The 19,727-nt window shown below is 42.0% G+C and overlaps 1 protein-coding gene and 1 non-coding gene across 4 annotated transcripts in view; both read right to left on the bottom strand.

The window, feature by feature from the left end:
• Window positions 1-9,638: 9,638 nt before the first annotated feature.
• The window catches only part of Ccbe1 (collagen and calcium binding EGF domains 1), a 268,355-nt gene continuing 258,266 nt past the window's right edge, over window positions 9,639-19,727 (bottom strand). The window contains exons 8-12 of one of the 3 annotated variants that reach the window (XR_015443286.1): window positions 16,490-16,629; window positions 16,359-16,411; window positions 15,389-15,424; window positions 13,166-13,747; window positions 9,639-11,750 (exon numbers count right to left, since the gene is read on the bottom strand). Coding sequence is in view for 2 of the 3 variants with exons in the window: in XM_021239199.2 (XP_021094858.1) it covers window positions 13,459-13,747; window positions 15,389-15,424; window positions 16,359-16,411; window positions 16,490-16,629 (518 nt within the window). In the remaining variant the exon portion in view is untranslated. Of the gene's footprint in view, window positions 13,748-15,388; window positions 15,425-16,358; window positions 16,412-16,489; window positions 16,630-19,727 lie in introns of all 3 variants that reach the window. The other 2 variants (XM_021239199.2, XM_021239200.2) reach the window with 2 other exon arrangements.
• Window positions 18,517-18,634, bottom strand: LOC147830057 (small nucleolar RNA SNORA25). The gene has a single exon (XR_015445033.1). It is a non-coding gene; the product is annotated as a small nucleolar RNA SNORA25 (small nucleolar RNA).

Here is a 19,727-nt window from a genome sequence, read left to right as displayed (position 1 = left end):
GGTGGCCCAAAAGCCCTTTCCTGTGCGCTGGGAGCAGCGGGAGGGATGGTGACTGGGAAGCCCCTTCCTCTGGGCCAGGAGCAGCGGGACAGAAGGTGGCCCAAAAGCCCTTTCCTTTGGGCTGGGAACAGCGGGAGGGATGGTGACGGGGAAGCCCCTTCCTCTGGACCAGGAGCAGTGGGATGGCGGCTCAGAAGCCCGTACCTCTGGGCGAGGTGCAGCGGGACTCAGTTCCATGGTCTTGTGGTCTCGTGTCCTCTGCGTCTTTGTAGTGTGGAACCAGGTGGCTGTACAGAGGAGCGGTGTGGGAGGGTGTCCAGTGGATTGTTGCCGGCCCGTGGGCTGATTCATCATGTTCTGCGCTATTCGGGACCTTGGTAGGGCATGGCCAGACCTGCCTGTCTGCAGCGGGGTGATTAGGCGTCTTCCGCCTGACTCGGGACCTTGGTAGGGTGTGCACAGACCTGACTGTCTGCAGTGGGCTGATGGCTCTTTTCATAAAATATTGTCCAAGGTTCTGCCGCCTCCCTTGCAAGTGCAAGGTTCCAAGTTCAATCCCCAGTACCAAAAAAAAAAAAAAAAAAAAAAAATATTGCCCAAATTCTGACTTCCTAGGTACCTTAGGGATTGAAGATCAATACTTGTTCATTTAAAAAACCCAAACCTTAACCTTGACTTAAAGGTTGGCTAGTCCCTGTTCCCAACCCCAGTGAAAGCCAGGCCCAGGGCTCTGGCTACGAAGCAGAAGTCTGGTTCTGAGCTTTCTTTAGCCTGTGCCTCTACTAAATTCCCACTCCTAGAGTGTTGGTGAGAGGCCGGATGTAAAGGGCCAGCTTTGATGGCTGCCCACGTATCAGCGTGAGGGAGTCTCTGGCTCTGGGCTCCTGCTCTCCTCTCACCTCTATTCTTTCACACACAGACAGTTCTCCCTGCACACAGCTGAGGCAATCACCACACCCCATGGAAGAGGCTCCTCTCCCAGGCTTCTAACTTCAATGAATCATGGGGTTAGTCTCTATATACAAGGACTGCATATCCTCTTTTTTCCTGGGAAGATGTGCCAACCACCCCTTTTTCGATGGAAAAGGAGAGCAAACTAGACTTGGTGACTCCTAGATCATCCTCCGAGAATGCTTTTCTAGAGCAGTAAATGACAGAGAACTTTGAGTTCTGCAGTTTAGCAGCCACTCTGCCAGAGCACCAGCTGGCCTCTTACATTCGTAGGAGCACCCCCAAATTATTATGAGAAATACTTTGGTGGTTTTCACTTGGCTTCTTTTCACAGGGTCATCCTCCCTCCTCCTGATGGCTAGGGACTCACTCATCATCAAGAACATCATACTCTGTGACTATCTACACCTCCCTTTCCTGGGTCCTCCTCTCTGCAACCTGGGGTCAGTAGTTGTGGGGGTGGGGGGCACCTCTGAGCAGGAGCATTCAGCCCTGTGAGAAAGTGGCTGCTCCCCAACTGTTCAATGATGCTCACTTTAGAATGTTGGGGTTCCTACTGCTTTCAGCCTTAGGTCTAAAACAGTTTGGGTTTAATAGGGAAATCCCATTTTCTAGGCAGGCCTTGCAGGTTGCTAAACCCACATACAAGTTCATCCTTAGAGCAGAAGAGTGAGTGGAACAGCATACCTCCTAATTGCATCTGATTGTGGGCCAGCCAATGAGGTGGAAATTGGAGTCCAGTAATGTGGGAGTGAGTAGTGGAAGAGTTAGGTGCAATGAAGTTGTTCATTATTCCACAAAGACTTGAGAAAGTGCTGCTGCTACACAAATCACAGATAAAATTTAGAAGGGTGCCTGTGTGGCTGGAAAAACAAATGCGGGGGCGGGGATTACATTTATTTTGAACATGTAGGTCAAATCCTATCAACCTAAGGACTTTCATCCCACCCCCTGTGAATATTTATAGACAAAACCTATGTCAATCTGCCTGGTGAGATTGGATCCCAGCAGTCAACAATGTTGACAGAATGCTAAAAGAAAAAATGTATTTGTCTGATGCCTTGGAAGACTGTTTTGGTGAAACCTCTTTTTGAAATGTTTCCCAGCTGTTAGCTCCTTTCTGAATAATCTGAACCGAATTCAATTTGTAGCACCTTTCTCTTTTCCAGATTTTTTTTAAGAAGGCAAATTACCGGCAGATGGCCCTTTATACTCATATATTTCACTAGTCCTGGCTGAGATTTTTACTGAATTGTAAATAAATGACCCTGTCAGTACACTGGAGAAGCAGTTCTTCCATACTACATGATCCTCCAATTACAAGGCACCACGGCAGTCTAGCAAGATGCTGTGTATTCTCTCCAGGGTACTGGGGCTAGAAGGGCCCACAGCCACATCCTAATGAGGCAGGGCAAGTCTGCCACATTACTGTGTTACTGTGGGCTGACAGAGCCAAGAATGCCCAGGGATTGCAGTTAAAAAAATAAAATTGGACTTGGGAAACTGTTCCATCCTTACACATCACAGAAACCGTAAAACAAAGAATAATTCCATAGATGCAACTTTTCTTCTGGTTTAATCATTTTCCCACTCAGCTCCCATTTCCAGTATGGCTGTTAGAGATGGAACTGGATAAAAAGCCACAGAAAATAGGCTGGCGGAGTGGGAATTCAAAACATAAGTTACCTGGCCAGAAATAAAGGAAAATCTGGAGTCCCTGGTTCACCAGGAGATGCTGGTGAAAACAATACGATGTAGGGTCATTTGGTGAATTCAGCTTAATGGGGTCAACCTGCTGCTGAGACTTCATTTCTACCCTCCCTTCTCTGGAAACAGCCTCCAGAACATCAGCTGCAGTGGCAAGGCCAGGCCCCAGCCTTGGGAGTAAGCCAATAAAGTAGGCAGAGCTTGTGTTCGCTACCTTTCCTCTTTCCATTCCAGGGTTTCCTTTCCTCCCTCCAGAGACCTTTTCTCCTTCGGCTGGCATGATAGTTTATATCCAGATGTTTCCCTAAAGCCTCATGCAGTTATTGGTGGGAATCTTTGGAAAGTGGCTGGATGATAGGAGTTTATAGCTGACTTGCTGTTAGGATGAGGGGCTGGTCAGAAGAGGCGGGTCACTGTGGGTGTGACTCAGAAGGTTGTGTCTCCCTTCCGAGGTCCTCCCTTGACTCCCTCAGCTTGCTGCATACAACGAGGTGAGCAGCTCCACCCAGGCCCTTCCACCATCCTGCTTCTGCCCTGGAGCCAACTGATTATGAGCTGAAACCTGTACAAAACATGAGCCAAAATAAACCTCTTCTCTTTTATGTTGTAGGTGTCAGGTATTGGGTCCCAGTGATGAGGAAAATGATTAAAACAGTGGTTATCACCTTGATTCCTGCTAAAATGTTACTAGAGTTTTATCTGGTGATGTCTTAGGAAACTACACAACTAGCCCTCAGTATCCATGGGATTGGTTCTAAGAACCTCTTCCTACCCCCATAATGATATCTGAGGATGTTCAATTTCCTTATAGGAAATGGCATAGTATTTGCACACAACCTATGCACACCCACCCACATACTTTAAATCTCTACATTGCTTATAACTAGTACAACACAAATGCTTTGTAAATAGCTCATTGTTTAGAGAAGGACAAGAAAAAAAGTTGATACATGTTCAGTACAGATGCAGTTTTCTTCTCCCCAAATGTTTTTGATCTGCACTTGCTTGAATCCATGGATGTAGAACCCACAGACAGAGGGACAATGACAATCCTTTTTTTTTTTTTTTTAAACTGGCAGACACAAGGGACTGAATAATTGAGGTATAATAGCCACACTTGAATTCCTGGCCCTTAAGAGTCCTAAATTAATCTATTTTGTCCTGCTCACGTCTGAACTCCAAAGCAGATACTCGCTGGAGACATGAGTCTTTGCTCAGAGCTTGGTTCACAGAATTGCAGCTAGTTAAAATATGAATCACATATCCTTGAATCAGAAGCTTTGTTTTCATAAAATCTTCAGATTATTCATATGCATAATGAAGTTTAAAACTACTGAATTGATTGAACGGCTGCTTTCCATTTCTAAGTCATGAAAGCAATTTAGTGGTTGTGACCAGGAATTTTAAAAAATGTATAGAGAATGTTTAACAGTGCATCCTATATAATAAGAGTAAATACTACAAAACATCTTTCAGTATACAAGAGGTGATAAAAATACAGTGAATGTTTACATTTAAAAAGTATTGGAGTAAAAGACACATTGCCATTAGTCACCCACAAAATACTCAAAATACTCCCCTTCACATCTAACACACTTTTCCATCATTCTTAGCAATGTCTCTTTTACTATAATAAATTCTGTTAAAATTTAAACATTCACAGGCAGGAGGATTGCTGTGAACTCCAGGCCAGCCTGAACTACAAAGTGAGACTCTGTTTCAAAAAAAATAAACATTCACCATATTTTTGATCACTCCTTGTATGCACATACATGTGTGTTGGCCAATTGTGTAAATCATGTATTTTCCTGGTGAACCATGGTCAAAAACACTTGAAAACCTTTGATCTTATGATCTAGCTGGTTACTCTCCCCAAGGCTATCTATGTTTTATTCTTTCATCAAGTTCGCCTATCAAACCAATACCTGCAATTCACTAACTTAACCCCTATGCAGAAATGCCTGAACTGACCATGCTTCCTTACATTTTCTAATTGTTAGTATGCAGCTTCATAAAGGATTGTGTTGGTCAACGATTATTTAATCAGAACTTCTGACATATTCCTTCTAGGAAGAAAAACCCTCCTGAACAACTGTATGTTTTCTAAGATAATGTGTTAATCTATTATATTTGAGTCTTGACTTCCAGTTATCTTTGAGCTATATGTAATATGAATATTAACTATACTAGCTTTGTTATCATTTTATTTTCTATTGAAAAGAAGGAAGAGATGCCTATATTAATAATTTTATGTTGCACCTGTCAGCCACCTTGTCGTGGAAGGTCAGAAATGTCAAACCAGTCTGGATTAGAACATTGGATTGTGGGAAGCAAATGGCCCTATGTGTATACAGTTTTCTTCAAGTGACCTTCTGTACCATGGAAGTCCAGCCTATGAATGAAAAAGCCTGAGAGAATGTGGAGCTGTGTGTCTGTGCTGCTCACGGACTAAACCAACACAGTGAGTTAATGTTTGTTCTGAAAGACACCTTTGTTACTAATGTTTTAGCTTTGAGACACTGGGCAAGTTATCTTACATTTCGTATATATCTATTCCACGTATATATATCTGGAATATATATATATGTATATAATAAAGCTACCTACTTTATAGAGCTTTGTGAAGACTACATGTTAATTCAATCAAATTCACTATGAAAATATTCACTTAACTCTTAGTACACACTGGGAAGTATGGCAGATGCCAGGAATACAGTAGAGAAAACCAGAAAGCTCTTGTTCCTAAGGCCTGTCTAGTCTAGTAAGGAAGCTGATAAACAAGTACATAGCAAGCTTTCAAAGCGGCAGTTGACAAAGTACAGGGATTCATTCAATAGTCTCTAAATGGGTTTCTCCAGATCCATCCTTGTGCCTTCAAACCCCTCCACAGGTCTGTTAGGAGATACAAAGTCCTAGACAGAGTTTAAGACCTGCCTAGCTGCCAGCTGCCCCTCCAAGGCATTTCCAACTCATCTTCACCTCACTTAAACTGTTGCTACTTTTGAGAACACAAAGCTTGTCCATCTCTGGGCATTGCTAAAATCTCTGTGTGGACCACTTTCTCCCAGCATATCCATGTGACACACCTGTCCCTTTGTTCAGGTCTCTGTTCCTATACATACCACCCTTTTCTTGGTGAGACCTTGTGAGAAGATGCCACCTAAAAGTCAACACTCCTCTCTCCCCCTTACTGTATTATTCTAATTCCCCCATAGCTCTTTTTAAAATATTGATTTTTTTTGGTACCGGGGATCGAACTCGGGTCCTTGCGCTTGCACAGCAGGCAGTGAAACCATAAAATATTGATATTGTTATGCATTAACTTGGCCAGGCTACAATACCCAGATACTTGGTCAAACATTATTCTCTACATATTTCTGTGTTCTAGAATGTTCTCCAACAGGCTCCTATATTCAGAGCTGTTGGGGCTTTTGGAAGATGATTGTATCATGGATTCAGAGCTGAATGTGTTGTAGGAGGTGGGGCCTGGTTGGAGGTGGGCTACTGGGGGTGTGACCTAGAAAGGTGTATCTCCCTTCCCAGCTCCTCCTTTTGCTCTCGGCTTCCTGGCCACCATGATATGAGCAGTTTTTTCTTTGCTATCCTGTCTTAACAGCCAGCCAACCATGGACTGAAACTGTGAGACAAAATAAACTTCTCCTTTAAATTGTGGGTGTTGGGTATTTTATTCTAGCAGTGGGAAAGTAAGATTCTGTGAATTTAGGTGAGATTAATATTGAAATTAGTAAACTTTGAATAAGGCATGTTATCCTCCATAACGTGAGTGGGTATCATCCACCAGCTGAAAGATTTAATAGAAAAAGACTGACTTCCCTCAAGCATGAAGGAATTCTGCCAGCAGCCTGCCTGTGGACTTGCAACAATAATTCTTCCCTGGCTCTCCAGCCTGCTGACCTATCTTATGGATTTTGGACAGGCCAGCCTTTAAAGTTGCATGAGCCAATTTCTTAAAATAAATCTCAATTTTTTAATATACATATTCTCTGGAACCCAGATACACATTTCTGTCTTCCTGGACCAGAAGGTATCATTTATAAGAGCCAGGACTTTACGGTTCACTACTCTACTCTTCCTCCTCAATAAACTTTTGTTGAATGAAGTGAGTGAGACAGTCATGTTGGAAAAAATGCTACTAAAGGAAATAAGCAGGGTAATGAGAGTTAAGCTGGAGATACAATTTCCTTTTCGTACTAGGTTACTGTCCCCAACTTCACGTCTACCTGGAAGCTCACAATGTGACCATACATGGGACAGGATCTTTGTACCTGAGATGAGATCGTACTAGATTAGGGTAGATCCTGATCTAATAACTACCAGTGCTATCTTTGAAAAAATATATACAGGAGGCTCAGAATGGAGTGCTAGAAATGCCACATGAATACATAGAGACATGAGGGTAGAACAGCCAGAGGGTGACACTGGTGGCAAATCACACCAGGAGAGTGGGCAGCCACCATTAACTGGGAAGAAACATGGATGGCTTCTCCCACAGAGACTCTAGTTGTAACCTTACTGACAGGCTGATTTGTGATTTCTAGCCTCCAGAACTGTATGAGTACATTTTTGTTGTTTTAAGCCACCTAGACCTTGGCACTGTGTCACAGTAGTCTAGGAAACTCCTCCACCAGTTCCCCAGGCTGCAGTTCCCTACACATCATTGTGGTGTCACTTTTTTCCTTAAATTCTTTTATTGGTACCTTTTAGGTACACAATACATTTACATTTATCATTGGGTGTTTGTACCTGTCAATGATGTATCTTGGTTCTTATTTTTCCTCATTCCCTGTGTGCCCTTCCCTATTTACATAGATTTCATTTCCTTTTTTTTTTCCTTTTCTCATAATTTTTCCTTTCCTTTCTTTCCTTTCCCCTTCCCCTCCCACCACCCCTACCCCTTTGGACCTTTTCTTCCTATTTCAAATTATCAATCATTCATTTTAATCATTTTAACCCTTATTTACACTTTCAGTTTCTCATACTAGAGAAACTATTCAGTATTTATACGTGTGTCCTATTTATTTCACTTAAGAGTATGGCCTCAATATGCATCCATTTAGCTATAAATGTCTCTATAGTTTCTCATTCTTTATGGCTCCATTTTATAAAAACCCCACATCTTCTTTATCCAGTTTCTAACTGATGGGCACTTGGGCTCTTTCCAAGCTTTAGCTATTACAAACTGTGCCGCTATGAACATGGGTGCACATATATCGCTGTGGTATGATTCTTTTAATTCTTTGGGGAAGATATCCAGCAGGGGAATAGCTGGGTCAAATGGAACCTCTAGTCCTAGTTCTTTGAGGCATCTCCATACTGATTTCCCCAGTGGTTGCGCCAGTCTGCACTCCCACCAACAATGGAGGATTCCTTTCTCCCCACACCCCCGCCAACATTTGTTATTGGTTGATTTCTTTTTTTTTTTTTGGTACCGGGGATCAAACTTGGGTTCTTGCACTTGGAAACCACTGAGCTAAATCCCCAACCTGGTTGATTTCTTGACAGCAGCCATTCTTTCTGGGGTGAGGTGGAATCTCAGTGTTTTTACTTTTCATTGTCTGCCTGGCTCAGCAGCTCTCCACTTGGCCATCCTGTAACCTTGCATCTGGACAAGGGACAGGGAAAATCTGCATGTGGATGCGAGCTGGTGTGCTATAGTTTTGGGTTGCAGAAGGGTAGCAAGCTTTTTCAACTCTTCATTGTCTTGGTTGGGAAGAAACAAACTTCCAATTGTGCTGGGAATCTAGACCAGAGCTTAGATGTCACCAGCTGACTGCACAATGGGACATCAGACCATAAGGGGGGTGTTCCCCAGCTAAGAGGGGTAAAAAAATGATATACAATACTAAGCATTCTCCCAGAATCCCACCTGTACAGCTCCACCTAGGACACTGTAAAGCTTCTCTCTGGCAGAGGCAATGAAGCCTCAGGTGGGTGGTGTGAGCGCTGTCACTGTCAGTGCTCTGTGTCCAGTGACTCTGGAGGGGAAGCACATGGGAGAGTGCAGGGCAGGTCCATTCTGGCTCTGCAGCTCAGCACCTTGCCTTCATCAAGCTTATCGCACACTGTAATTGCATTTTATGTGATTCATTATTTTGTCTGAAAGGATCCTTTGTTTAACCAAAAATCCGTGGGAGGCTGGCGAGTATGACCTTTTTGCCCTGCACTGTGTCTGTGGTACGTAGCAGTGCCTAGCTCACAATAGGCATTCATATTTACTGGGAAAAAAAAGTTTTTGTTTTGTTTTTGGTACTGGGGATCGAACTCAGGACCTTGTGCTTGTGAGGCAGGCAGCGGCACCACTGAGCTAAATCCCCAGCCAAAAAAAGTATTTTTTAAAGGTTCCCTTCAGGATGCTAAAAGTGCCCTGCTAAGGATGGCTAAAAATCCCTTACAAGTAACCTTCTCTCTCACTTTTTAATCACCCTCCCTTCTCTATGGGCCAGGTGAAGATTCCCTTCTTATCCATACATAGAGGACTCTAGCTACCCACTAAAGAGGCTTCCTCTTCCCAACTCAATTTAGGTTATTTTTAATCCCTACAAAGGAAATCCTATGTGAGATTCTAATCTGAAACAGGCGCAACTGGGTCAGTGGCGGGGAGAGAGGTGGGCCAGACCCTCACAGACTTTCCCTTTGTGAGCTCCTAAGGCACTTCCAATAAGCCCAACCCCCAGGAAGCCCCACAGAGTCCTCAGTTCAAAAAATTCCACCCTAGGGAACCTAGGAGATCCGTACAGGAGAGGAACAGGCCTCTGACACCTGGACTCAGTGGTAACTGGGCCTTTAGTCTTTGATTTTGACTCAACTGTTCACATCACTTTCAGCCCCAGGAGGTGGTAGACCCAGAACACAGATTCCAGCTGTTGAGAAATGTCCCTCTCCATCTTTCTATATTCACCTGGTAAAAGGAGGACTCCTTCCACAGGACTGGGGTCAGCACAAAACACAGTAGAGTCACATAAGAAAAATAACTTTGTTATTAAGAATATACAATCATACAAAAGTACTTCATAATATCACATTCATAACTGTTTGAATATTAGCTTGAGTGTTATATGACCTGTTTTAAATAATGAACAGAGCTATTGAAGTATAAACTAGTTACTGAGAAGTAAAAACAAACTCACAACACATGGAAATCCTCAGGGTCCTTGCTTTGGGAATCTGGCAAAGAATGCTGAGATCTCTGAGGGATATATTATAAAAGGTTCCTTTTTTTATGATTTCTCTAAAGTGGCAACATTTGTAAAAGAACCATGCAAAGCCCATGATTTCATGCTTTAACAATGATGGTCATTGTGTTTTCCAAATGGAAAACTATTTTTGATTTGTTATGAAACATATGTGCTGACTATGCCAGGAAAAATTTCATCAATTTTCCTGAATTCATGATTAATACCTTTAGATGGCTTTATTCTACTAATTGTGTGGCCCAGATCCCTGCAAGTAACTTTTCAGGAAGGTTCCCTGGGAGATAAGCTTGCAGAATGAGGCTGCTGTGGCTGTCTCTGCAGAGCAGCTTGCGTGGGTGAGGAGAGTGATGGACAAAATATGATGAATTGCTGCTGGAAAACCCAGGGTGAAGCCTGGTGCCTGGTTATGGAGAAAGTCTTTTCATGAATGATTGTGATGGCCATCCCAAGGCAAGGCTAAGGCGGTTGTGAACCTTAGAAAGGGAACACACCCAACCAGGTACTACTCTGCACCTGGTGGGGTTTCACTCCTTATTTCCCATTAATGCCAAAAGGCATTTATTATTTATGTGTTTGGCTATGGACATATTTGTCACCTTAGTTTACACTGAAATTTCTTTGGTCAACTAATTCTGAGGCAGGTGTTGGGAATTAACACAGAAGGTGAAAAAAGGCAGCTTCCTCTTTGTATCCCCAACCCCCAAACTCCTATTTTGGCACATAAAACTTTTAATTTCTCTGTCTAGAACTGCGAAAGGAAAGGTTTTCCTAAACTAAAACACATTCCCTCCTTACTATTTTCAACAGCAGAGTTTTATTATCGTTGCTTGCAAAAATTTCATGTCAACATTTTTACTAAAGGGTCAAGGAAGTGTACAAAGATCTTTTTTCTCCATGAAATATGTAGTGATTTCAGAAAACTGTGGCAAATTTTAACTCCTCTCTCTCTAAAAAAAGGCATTTCCACTTTGCTTTGAGCAGAAGTCCAATTTAGACAGTGAAGCTTTGGTTTTGTATACATAATTAAAAGCTATATTAGAACTAACAGTGTCTTAAATCTTATCTTGGAAATATATAATTTGGACATATAGAGTATGTACTTAGTTCTTGCAGTAGTCTCAGTTTTGAAAAGCTGAGGATTAATAATTTTCGAAATTGATCTGGTACAGCACATTGAGATCATAAAATACAGGTTATTGTGGGTTTTGCTGGAGATTATTATCTAAATTAGTTTCATGAATCACAGATATTTTGACTTTTAGCTCATTCTTTTGATATATTTTCTCAGCCTCTGGCCAAACATGCAGTTTGCTTGTATTGTATCAACATTTGACAATAGAGATTATATTTCTAAACACAGTTCACAGTCAAGAAAAAGCAAAAGTAACTAAATTGCTCATTTCAAAAAAATTAAAGATGAACCTAATCATCTCTCATAGAGCCTGTGCAGGTTTCTTTTTGAGCATTCATCCACACTCTTTACATACTGTGCCGCACAAGCAGGCAGACCTTGAACGTCCCAGATGGAACTCAACAGCTGTTGCACCCATCTCTCCACGACCTGGCAAGGCCATCTGTGGTGAAGATTCGATTCTGGAGCGATTGAGGGTACAAGGGATGACAGAAAACAAGCACTTCTGGTGTGTTTGCCTTCAACTTCAAATGCTGGCAGTCAGTCACTGGGGATCTGCCATGATTATGAAAGAGCGGAGCCAAGTGTTCATAAAAGACTCAGCCACGTCAATCTCTAACACGGCAGGATGGAAGGAAGGAAGCCCGGTGCTATGGAGATTTACAGATGACTGTGTCCTCTTGTTCTTCAGGAAGAAGACTGAAAAGGGCATACAAACTCAACCATGGTGGTTTTCTTCCAACAAGCTGTCACAATAGGGTAAGCAAATGACTTAGGTTCAAAGGATATGGAAAAAACTCAAAAACAAACCTCTGAGAAACATAAAGGGATGTTTCAGGAAGAGAGAGAGAGACCCTGTGGCACACAGATGTGGCAAACAGTGTGGTAATGACTGTGTGTGAAGCTCAATGTAAGGGTTCAGATCCCTTGAACAGGAAGATAAGACGCTCTTCTGTGTGTCCAGGGAGAAAGTAGACCCCTCAAAACCTGAAAGAAGCCGCTGAAACCAAGAGGCCCCCAACAATGTAGAGAAGGAGCAGATCCTCTGGCTGGCTGCCTGTTCCTGGAGCCTGTGAATCCTAAGAAAGCCGTGAAAGAAACACGCTTCGCTCTGGGACCCAGAGGTGCTCTGAGAAGACACAGAAACTCCATGACAGGCTGGGAAACATACCTCCTTTTCTGAACTTCCCACATTACTGAGAGAAAAATCAAGGAGAAAGCCTGAAAGACCTGGAATTTGGACTAAATTAAGGAAAAACTGGAGTATTGGAAAGAAAATTTTTGCCAAGCAAAGAAAAACATTCCCCCTCCCCCATAAAAGAGAACTCTCGACAGTGTATTATTCCCATTATGTTGGCAAGCTTGCTGGCTCCAGACAAAGACTTGTAATGCCCAATGAAAGCTAATTTACCTGCCTCTGCCAGGGGGGTCCTTGCCAGGGGGTCCCTCTGTTTCAGGGGGGTCCTTGCCCAGGGTTCCCCTGCTCCTCTGCCAACAGCCCATGCCAGCAGTCTCTTTCCAATTCACTGTACATTGATCAGCTTGGATCATGGTCCAATGGCACCTGGTCAGAGCAGGGAATTCTGGACTCCTTCCTAAGGGTCAGCCATCTTACTTCTTACTTAACAAATAACTTGTGATTTACAGAGCAGGACCATACTTTGATGAAATAGCTTTAAAATAACCTGGTAACCAGGAGTCCACTGTTCTAACATGAACTGGGGAATTTCATTCCCTTATTGTCACTGAAAAAGAGGATTTATTCCTATAGACAGAACTTTCTTCTCCATGAAGAACTTTCTTCTCCATAGATAAGCATGGCAGGAACACTGAGCTTAATCATATTTGAATCTTAAAATGTAACAACCTATATGGCAATAAATATACAGCTGTAATTCTCTGTCTTCCTAACCTCTACTACTTCTCTCCTTTCTATAACCAAATTTGGGAAACAAGGTTGGATAACAGGATGGAATATTTGAAACCTATGAGGTTGACAAGGAAAAAGAATTATCCATCAAGGTAATCTTTACGGTTGTTCACTCCATTCTAATGAAAGAGCTCTAATTTACATACAAGAGGAGGAACACAACCATTTTGTGTTGAACATGACACCTTTTTTTTTTTATAGAAGTTAGCTTCAAGCTTTCTTAGAGCTTACCTTAGAATCTTTTCCTTTTCTGGTAGAGCGCCCAATTTTAAGATGTGGCAAGAGTACTTAGCTCAGAAATCCAGAAGCTCCTGAAATATTAGGATGTCAAAGAAAAGTCCCAATGCAGACTACCCAACTAACTTCCTGTGAACATTGCATACATTCATCATTTTCTCCCTCCTGTCTTTAGTAGGGCACTCTGAAAACAGCATTTAGAAGAAGAGTAGTGAGAAAGCAGAAAAAGGGTTAAGGAAATGAAAATGTTCCTGTCTAGGTCTCCAGTAATTTTTTCTTTAGATGCTTTAATTCCAGGCGAAGGTGCTCCTCTTTTCTGCTGGTCTGAACATGTGGAACGTGCTAGGGGTGAAAGTCTCCAGCGGCTCCCAAGTCTCTTGCCTCAGTTCTTCCTGGGTAGTCATCTCCAGAGCTGAAGTCCACGGTCTCTGGGTAGCTGGAAAATTCCTGAGGTAAAGGGAACTCCTCTGTTGAAGAGTGAGTCCGGTGCCCGAACACCTTTTCCTGCAGCTCAGCAATGTCGTTTCGGATGTCAGCCAGCATAAGGAGCAGGAAGTCGAAAGAACCTGGTGGTCCCTGCACAGTGGGAAAAATCAAAGCTGCAATTTACAACGATTCACCCATGGCAACAGTGGACTCCCTGACTCCATGATCTGCTGGTCCTGCTGCTTGCTGGTATCCCTTCTGGATAACTCTGTGTCCCAGATGGAGTTAAGTATAAGGACTGATCGCAGTCTGGGACACTTGAGGTTGTCTTCTAATTCCCTATATCAAATATGAACATTGGTGATACATTCATGTGTTCTTCTAACTCTAGGCTATATCAAGGCTGGCAGACGAAAGAATATGAGACTAACTCTCCTAGGGTGACTTTCCAAAGAAATCTGGAAGACACTTACGAAAACAGTGGAATGGTGGTTAAGAGGTTGAGGTTCTGTTGGGTTTAGATCCCAACCCTCTCACTTGCAAGGTGTGTGGTCATTGGCAAAGAACTTGATTTCTTTGGGTTTCAGGTTTCCCCAATCTATAAAATGAGGCCAACAGACCAACATCGTATAGTTTCATAGGGTCCAGAGGTCAGGATTTAAATGACTTAATACAGGTAAAAGGTTTATAGCATAATAAACACTCCAAAATGTCTGTTCTTTCAAAATAAAATTAAGATGTTTATAAGATGATTGACTTATAATAGCAAGCTACATGAGGCTGAGAGTATGTTGCAAAGACACAAATTCCTGGACTACTAGGAAAGGTTAAAACAAAAGTTTCCTAATTTTCCTGTTTACTGAACATCCTTCATCATTATATAGTATAGCTTTAATTTCCATGCAGTGCTGTGGTGAAGTGTGATAAAAAAAAACATGCATATTCTGGGCCTGTTACAACTTAAAGGTGAAATTGTTATTACCCCTGTTATGGCTCTTGCTGTGGTGGCTACCACCTTAGAAGCAGCAGTTTACACTGCAAAGCATTTAGCCAGGCATGGTATTTTGCTACTATGTGACTCTAACGATAACTACTCAAAGAGTGGCCAATCAAACTGCCCTACTGGTACTGTTCAAGTGAGGAGATGAATGCCCAGAGATGCTAAGTGAGTCCCTATGGTCAGAAAGCTAACAGATGAAAGAAGTGAGACCTCCTATCTCTGTTGCCACAGCTGTCAGTCTTACTTCAGATATCACACTTACTACTTCAGAAGTAGCAGACTTATTTGCATTTTCTATATTGTTGGATGTTACTAATTTCCATTTTGAATCTCCTAGACACTGCTGAGGTATGCAGTTAATTTCTTCTCAGGTCTCAAACAGCCCCGCACATCTTTGACCTTTGTGAAGGAGTTGGTCATGTGGCCTGTTAGGGCTGTACTGGTTTACATTCTCAAGTGTTCCAAGTTCTGAAAACCCACTGCTTTCTATTCTAGTTCTTTGAGAATTTTATGATACACTGTACTTGGAAACAGACTCATGGCATACTGAACTTTATAGAATGCATTCCACATAAAGATTAACCATGATAAAAGAAAAAGTAGCAATGGAAAACAAATTTAGAAAGTAATCAAAACCAGCTGTTAAAGGCTTCCATGACTCTCTTCCTAACAACAGAGTTCTGGTTAGGTGGCGTCTGTGACGAGGACCCACTTATAGTCTCTCATAAGGATAAGAGTTGCATCCCTGAGCACATTCCCACTGTGGAACCAGGACAGGTAGTGCCACTTACAGGAGACCCTCTGGGCCCAGGTGCTCCTCTCTCCCCCTGAAAACAGAAAGGCTAGAGTTAGTGTTCCGGAGCAGATGATCTCCACCACACAGACTCTGTTCAGATACTCACCTTTCACAGCCATTTTCCTGCACAAAATAAGTACTGTATTTTGTATCGGAAGCAAATGTAGGAATGAAGCTGGACTTGTAGGAACTGCTTATGGGAACAGAAATACTCAGGTCAAGTGTTTTTCATGCTCATTTCCCCCTAAGTCACACATTTTCGACCAGATCTGACAAGTATTTCCAGACAGGATATGGAATAACAGAAACTTTCTAAAGTATAACACACTGACTTCTTTTGGGAACCAATAGCAGGAAGCCCTCAAAAGTGAAACAACCCACTTGTATAGAATGGAACTTCTGCTTTGACTTAATAATAATCTTAAAGAAATGGAGATATACCAAAAAACCACCCTAAAAACAACACTGGATGATGAGAAAAACACATGTTAAGTATCACAAAATAGAGGTTTATTTAAAACTTACAGGGATCTTATTTTTTAGGAATGGTACTGGTGGTCATATTGGCTTTTAGGGTTCATTGTATACTTTAAATTTTGTTCCCAGTTTTGCAGATAAAAGTACAGGGTGAGTATCCCCTATTTAGAATGCTTGGGGTCAGAAATGTTGCAGATTTCAGAGTTTTTTGGATTTTGGAATGTTTGCATAGACTGCCAGTTAAGCATCACTAATCTGAAAATCTAAAATCTGAAATACTTCAAAATCCAAAAATTTTGAGCACCATGTCAATGTTTAAAGAGTTTGAGATTTGAGATTTTAGGATCTGAAATATGCAACCTGCATATCTGTGTTATTGCTACATGCAACACCGGGAGGTAAATAGTGCCTGTTGAACTTTACTTAATGCTTTCACAGTAAGTGGAAAAAGAGACCTTCAGCTTGTGTGAACCACTCATAAGTCTTACCTTAGAGCCATCCCTTCCTGGTGCACCTGGTGGACCCTACAATATACAAGGATCTGGCTTAATAGAAGGAAAAGGCATAGGACACATACTTTCCCTGACAATAGTAAGCGGATCTCTGATAAGATACTGACCACAGGGCCCCTCCGGCCTTGCTTAATGTGGGATAGGTCAGGAGATGGTCCCATGGGTCCCATCGAGCCCCGAGGGCCGGGCTGCCCAGGAGGGCCTGGCATACCAGGGAAGCCCGGGCTCCCCTTTGGTCCTGGTGAGCCTGTAATCAAAGAACAGCTCATTAGCTCACACGGCCTGTGGGGAAGCCAAGTTGATTCTGGTGGATGAGAATGTCCAGGAGCCCTTCAGCCACTTTTCTTTGTACTCTGCCCCTTTGCCTTCTGACACTACCACAAAGGTGTCCCATGGGAACTTTAAACTTAACTTGATCAAAAATGACTTCCCCATTTTCCTCTCTTTTCATGGACCACCAGTTTTATTAGAAACTTGAGAATCTGACAAATTTTCCTATTTCCACAACCTCCTTACCCAATCAGTGACCAGCTCCTACCCCAACAGTCTGTGCCTATTTCCTCCATTACATGTCATCAGGATACTATCACATATGGGTAGTAACTATCACATCTGGATAGCGGTTAAGAGTACAAGTTTTAGTGTCAGGGAGACCTAGGTCTGAATATCTGACAAGTTGCTTGCACTCTTTGAACCTTAGTTTCTCATCTCTATACCTCTAATAAAAAGCTTCTTTATAGAATAGAATGGCTGTATTTAATGAGATTTTAGATATACATATACACACCACTTAGTGTAGTGCCTCACACATAGCAAACACTAAAAATAAATGTTAGGTCTTTGCCTTTCTTTTGTTTGATTCAACTCTTTCTTTAGCTTGTCCCTCTACCTCCCAACAATCTTGTTTACTCATTACTCATTCTTTATATTTCTGTATCAATATTATTTCTAAAATAAGTCTTATTGTGTAGTTTTCCTAATTGCAACCCTTTGGTACAAAAGCCTCAAGGCATTGGGGTGGGGTAGCAAACTCTCTCCCCTGTAGGCTTCCACAAATACTGACAGACAGAGTAGAAATGCTATCCCATGGAAGATTTGCTACAAATTCAAGGCATGTTGCAGTTAAGCATGGGCAAGAAGATCTCACCTCAAGGTTCACATGCACAGCTCAAGTTCAGGATTACAGCTGTAGCAAGAGATCTGAAAATGTTCTCTAGTCTCACAATTCTAGCATGGAGTAGTAAGTACCTGAAGTCTACCATCAAGGGAAAGGCAAGGGTGTAGAGAGATGTGTAAGAGGTACTGAAAACTGGGCCAGGGATTTAGCTCAGTGGTGTCGCTGCCTGCCTCACAAGCACAAGGTCCTGAGTTTGATCCCTGGTACAAAAAACAAAAAATAAAGAGTGGAGTACAAACACTCAGAAAATCCCATTGGTATCCTCACTCTCGCTAAGCATAAGGCAACAGATGGAGGAATTTGAAAATTTGAAGACTGCAAAATACACCCTGACAAAAGAAGAGGGTACCCATCTCAAGGACTAATTATCATATACCCTACTGTTTTCCTACAAATGATGTGCAGCATTCAATAAAAAATTGTGAGGCACATGGAAAAACCAAAAGCAAAACCAGCTATTGTCAAGTGATAGAACAATCAGCAAAACCAGACTTGAGATGACTTGAACACTGGAGTTAACTGTCAGGGATTTAAAAATAACAATAATTAACATATTAAAGGTGTTAGTGGAAAAGGACAGATAGCTTGCTCCAATAGACAATTTCAGCAGAGAGATGGAAATTAGAGGGGGAAAAGGTCAAATGGAAATAAACACAATATTAGAGATGAAAACATTTTTGATAGGCTCATCAGCAGATTGGTCACAGTTGATGAAAATGTCAATAAACTTAAAATTTGCATCAATAGAAATTCTCTAAAACTGTTAATAGTTTGGATATATGCGCCCCAAAAGGCTCATTGTGTTGAAGGGTTGGTTGCTGATGAGATTTTGGGAAATGATTGGATCATGAGAGCTCTAACTTCATCAGTGGATTAATCTACTGGTTAAATTTTGAGATATTTAGGTATTTCCACATCACCCAATCATAGATTACATTGTGACTATGAATTACTAAATTTCATATCTCCTCAGGAACATATCACTGTATGGCCTCCTGTGGAGAACTTCAGCCTTTGGTCACAGTGCTAAGAGCTCTTGGTTTCACAGCCCCACAAGCCCTCTTTAAAGAAATCATAATTTAATGATGTTATTTGGAGATGGTGAAATGGGAATTGGGCTTAGCTGAATGGAGTGGATCATGAGGATGTGACCCTGAAGACTCTATCTGGTCCCTAACTCTTACTCCCTGTTTTTTCTGTTTCTGCTTCCTGGTAGCCATGAGGTGAATGGCTTTCCTCCACCATGTCCATCCACCATGATGTTTCTGCCTCATCACAGGCCTAGAATGAGCCAAAATAGACCTTTACTCTTTTAAGTGGTTTTTTATTAGGTATCCTGCCACAGTGTCACAAGCTAACACAGAAATGAAACACAGAGAAAAAACAAAATAAAACAGAACATCCAGGGCCGGGGATTTAGCTCAGTGGTATCGCCGCCTGTCTCACAAGCACAAGGTCCTGAGTTCAATCCCTGGTACCAAAAAACAACAACAACAACAAAAAACCCCGAACATCCAAAAGAGTTGGGGTAACATCTGTCTCAATGTCACCGTTTGAGGAAAAGAAAACCTTACAGAGTCACCCTTTTGTATATAGTTCAAGCTCACAGCATCCTATGGTAACTCATTCTTGTCTTCCTCTCTAGCTCTAGGCACTTTTCCCACTGTCAGACTCCCTCCTCATTACCTCTCAGACCCCACACTCCCTGAGTAGACCGTGCTATTGCACACCATCCAGCCTAGACTGATTCTGTTTGGCCTCCGTCCTCATTTAATCTCCTTGGACCATGTACATCCAAAAACATTGTAACATCCTTTTCCTGTAAGAGAATCAACCGCTCATGTCATTCCACACCATTCTATTTTATATACAGTATGATGTGTACTATATAATATATACATATATGTATATTATATACACATACACATATTTATACATACACAACTATCTCTGAGTGTTCTATCTTAAAATTAGGAGATTTCATTAAAATACCTACGTTTCTGGCTTCAATTTGAAAGAAGAAGAACTAAAACCTGGACCACAATTCTGCCACCGGACAAATGATTGGTGCTCTATGAAGGGCTGCCTCTTTAAAGGGGATTTATGCTCTGTTTAGGTCAATCCTCTTTATTCCTGATCCCTCACACCCAGCCCCCTTCATTCATTTG

The sequence above is a fragment of the Heterocephalus glaber genome, unplaced genomic scaffold, assembly GCF_053883595.1.
Source record: "Heterocephalus glaber isolate CG9 unplaced genomic scaffold, H.glaber_assembly_v1.0 deba00000331, whole genome shotgun sequence".
In the NCBI taxonomy this organism is placed as follows: Eukaryota; Metazoa; Chordata; class Mammalia; order Rodentia; family Bathyergidae; genus Heterocephalus; species Heterocephalus glaber.
This window is presented reverse-complemented; position numbering and strand designations above follow the sequence as displayed.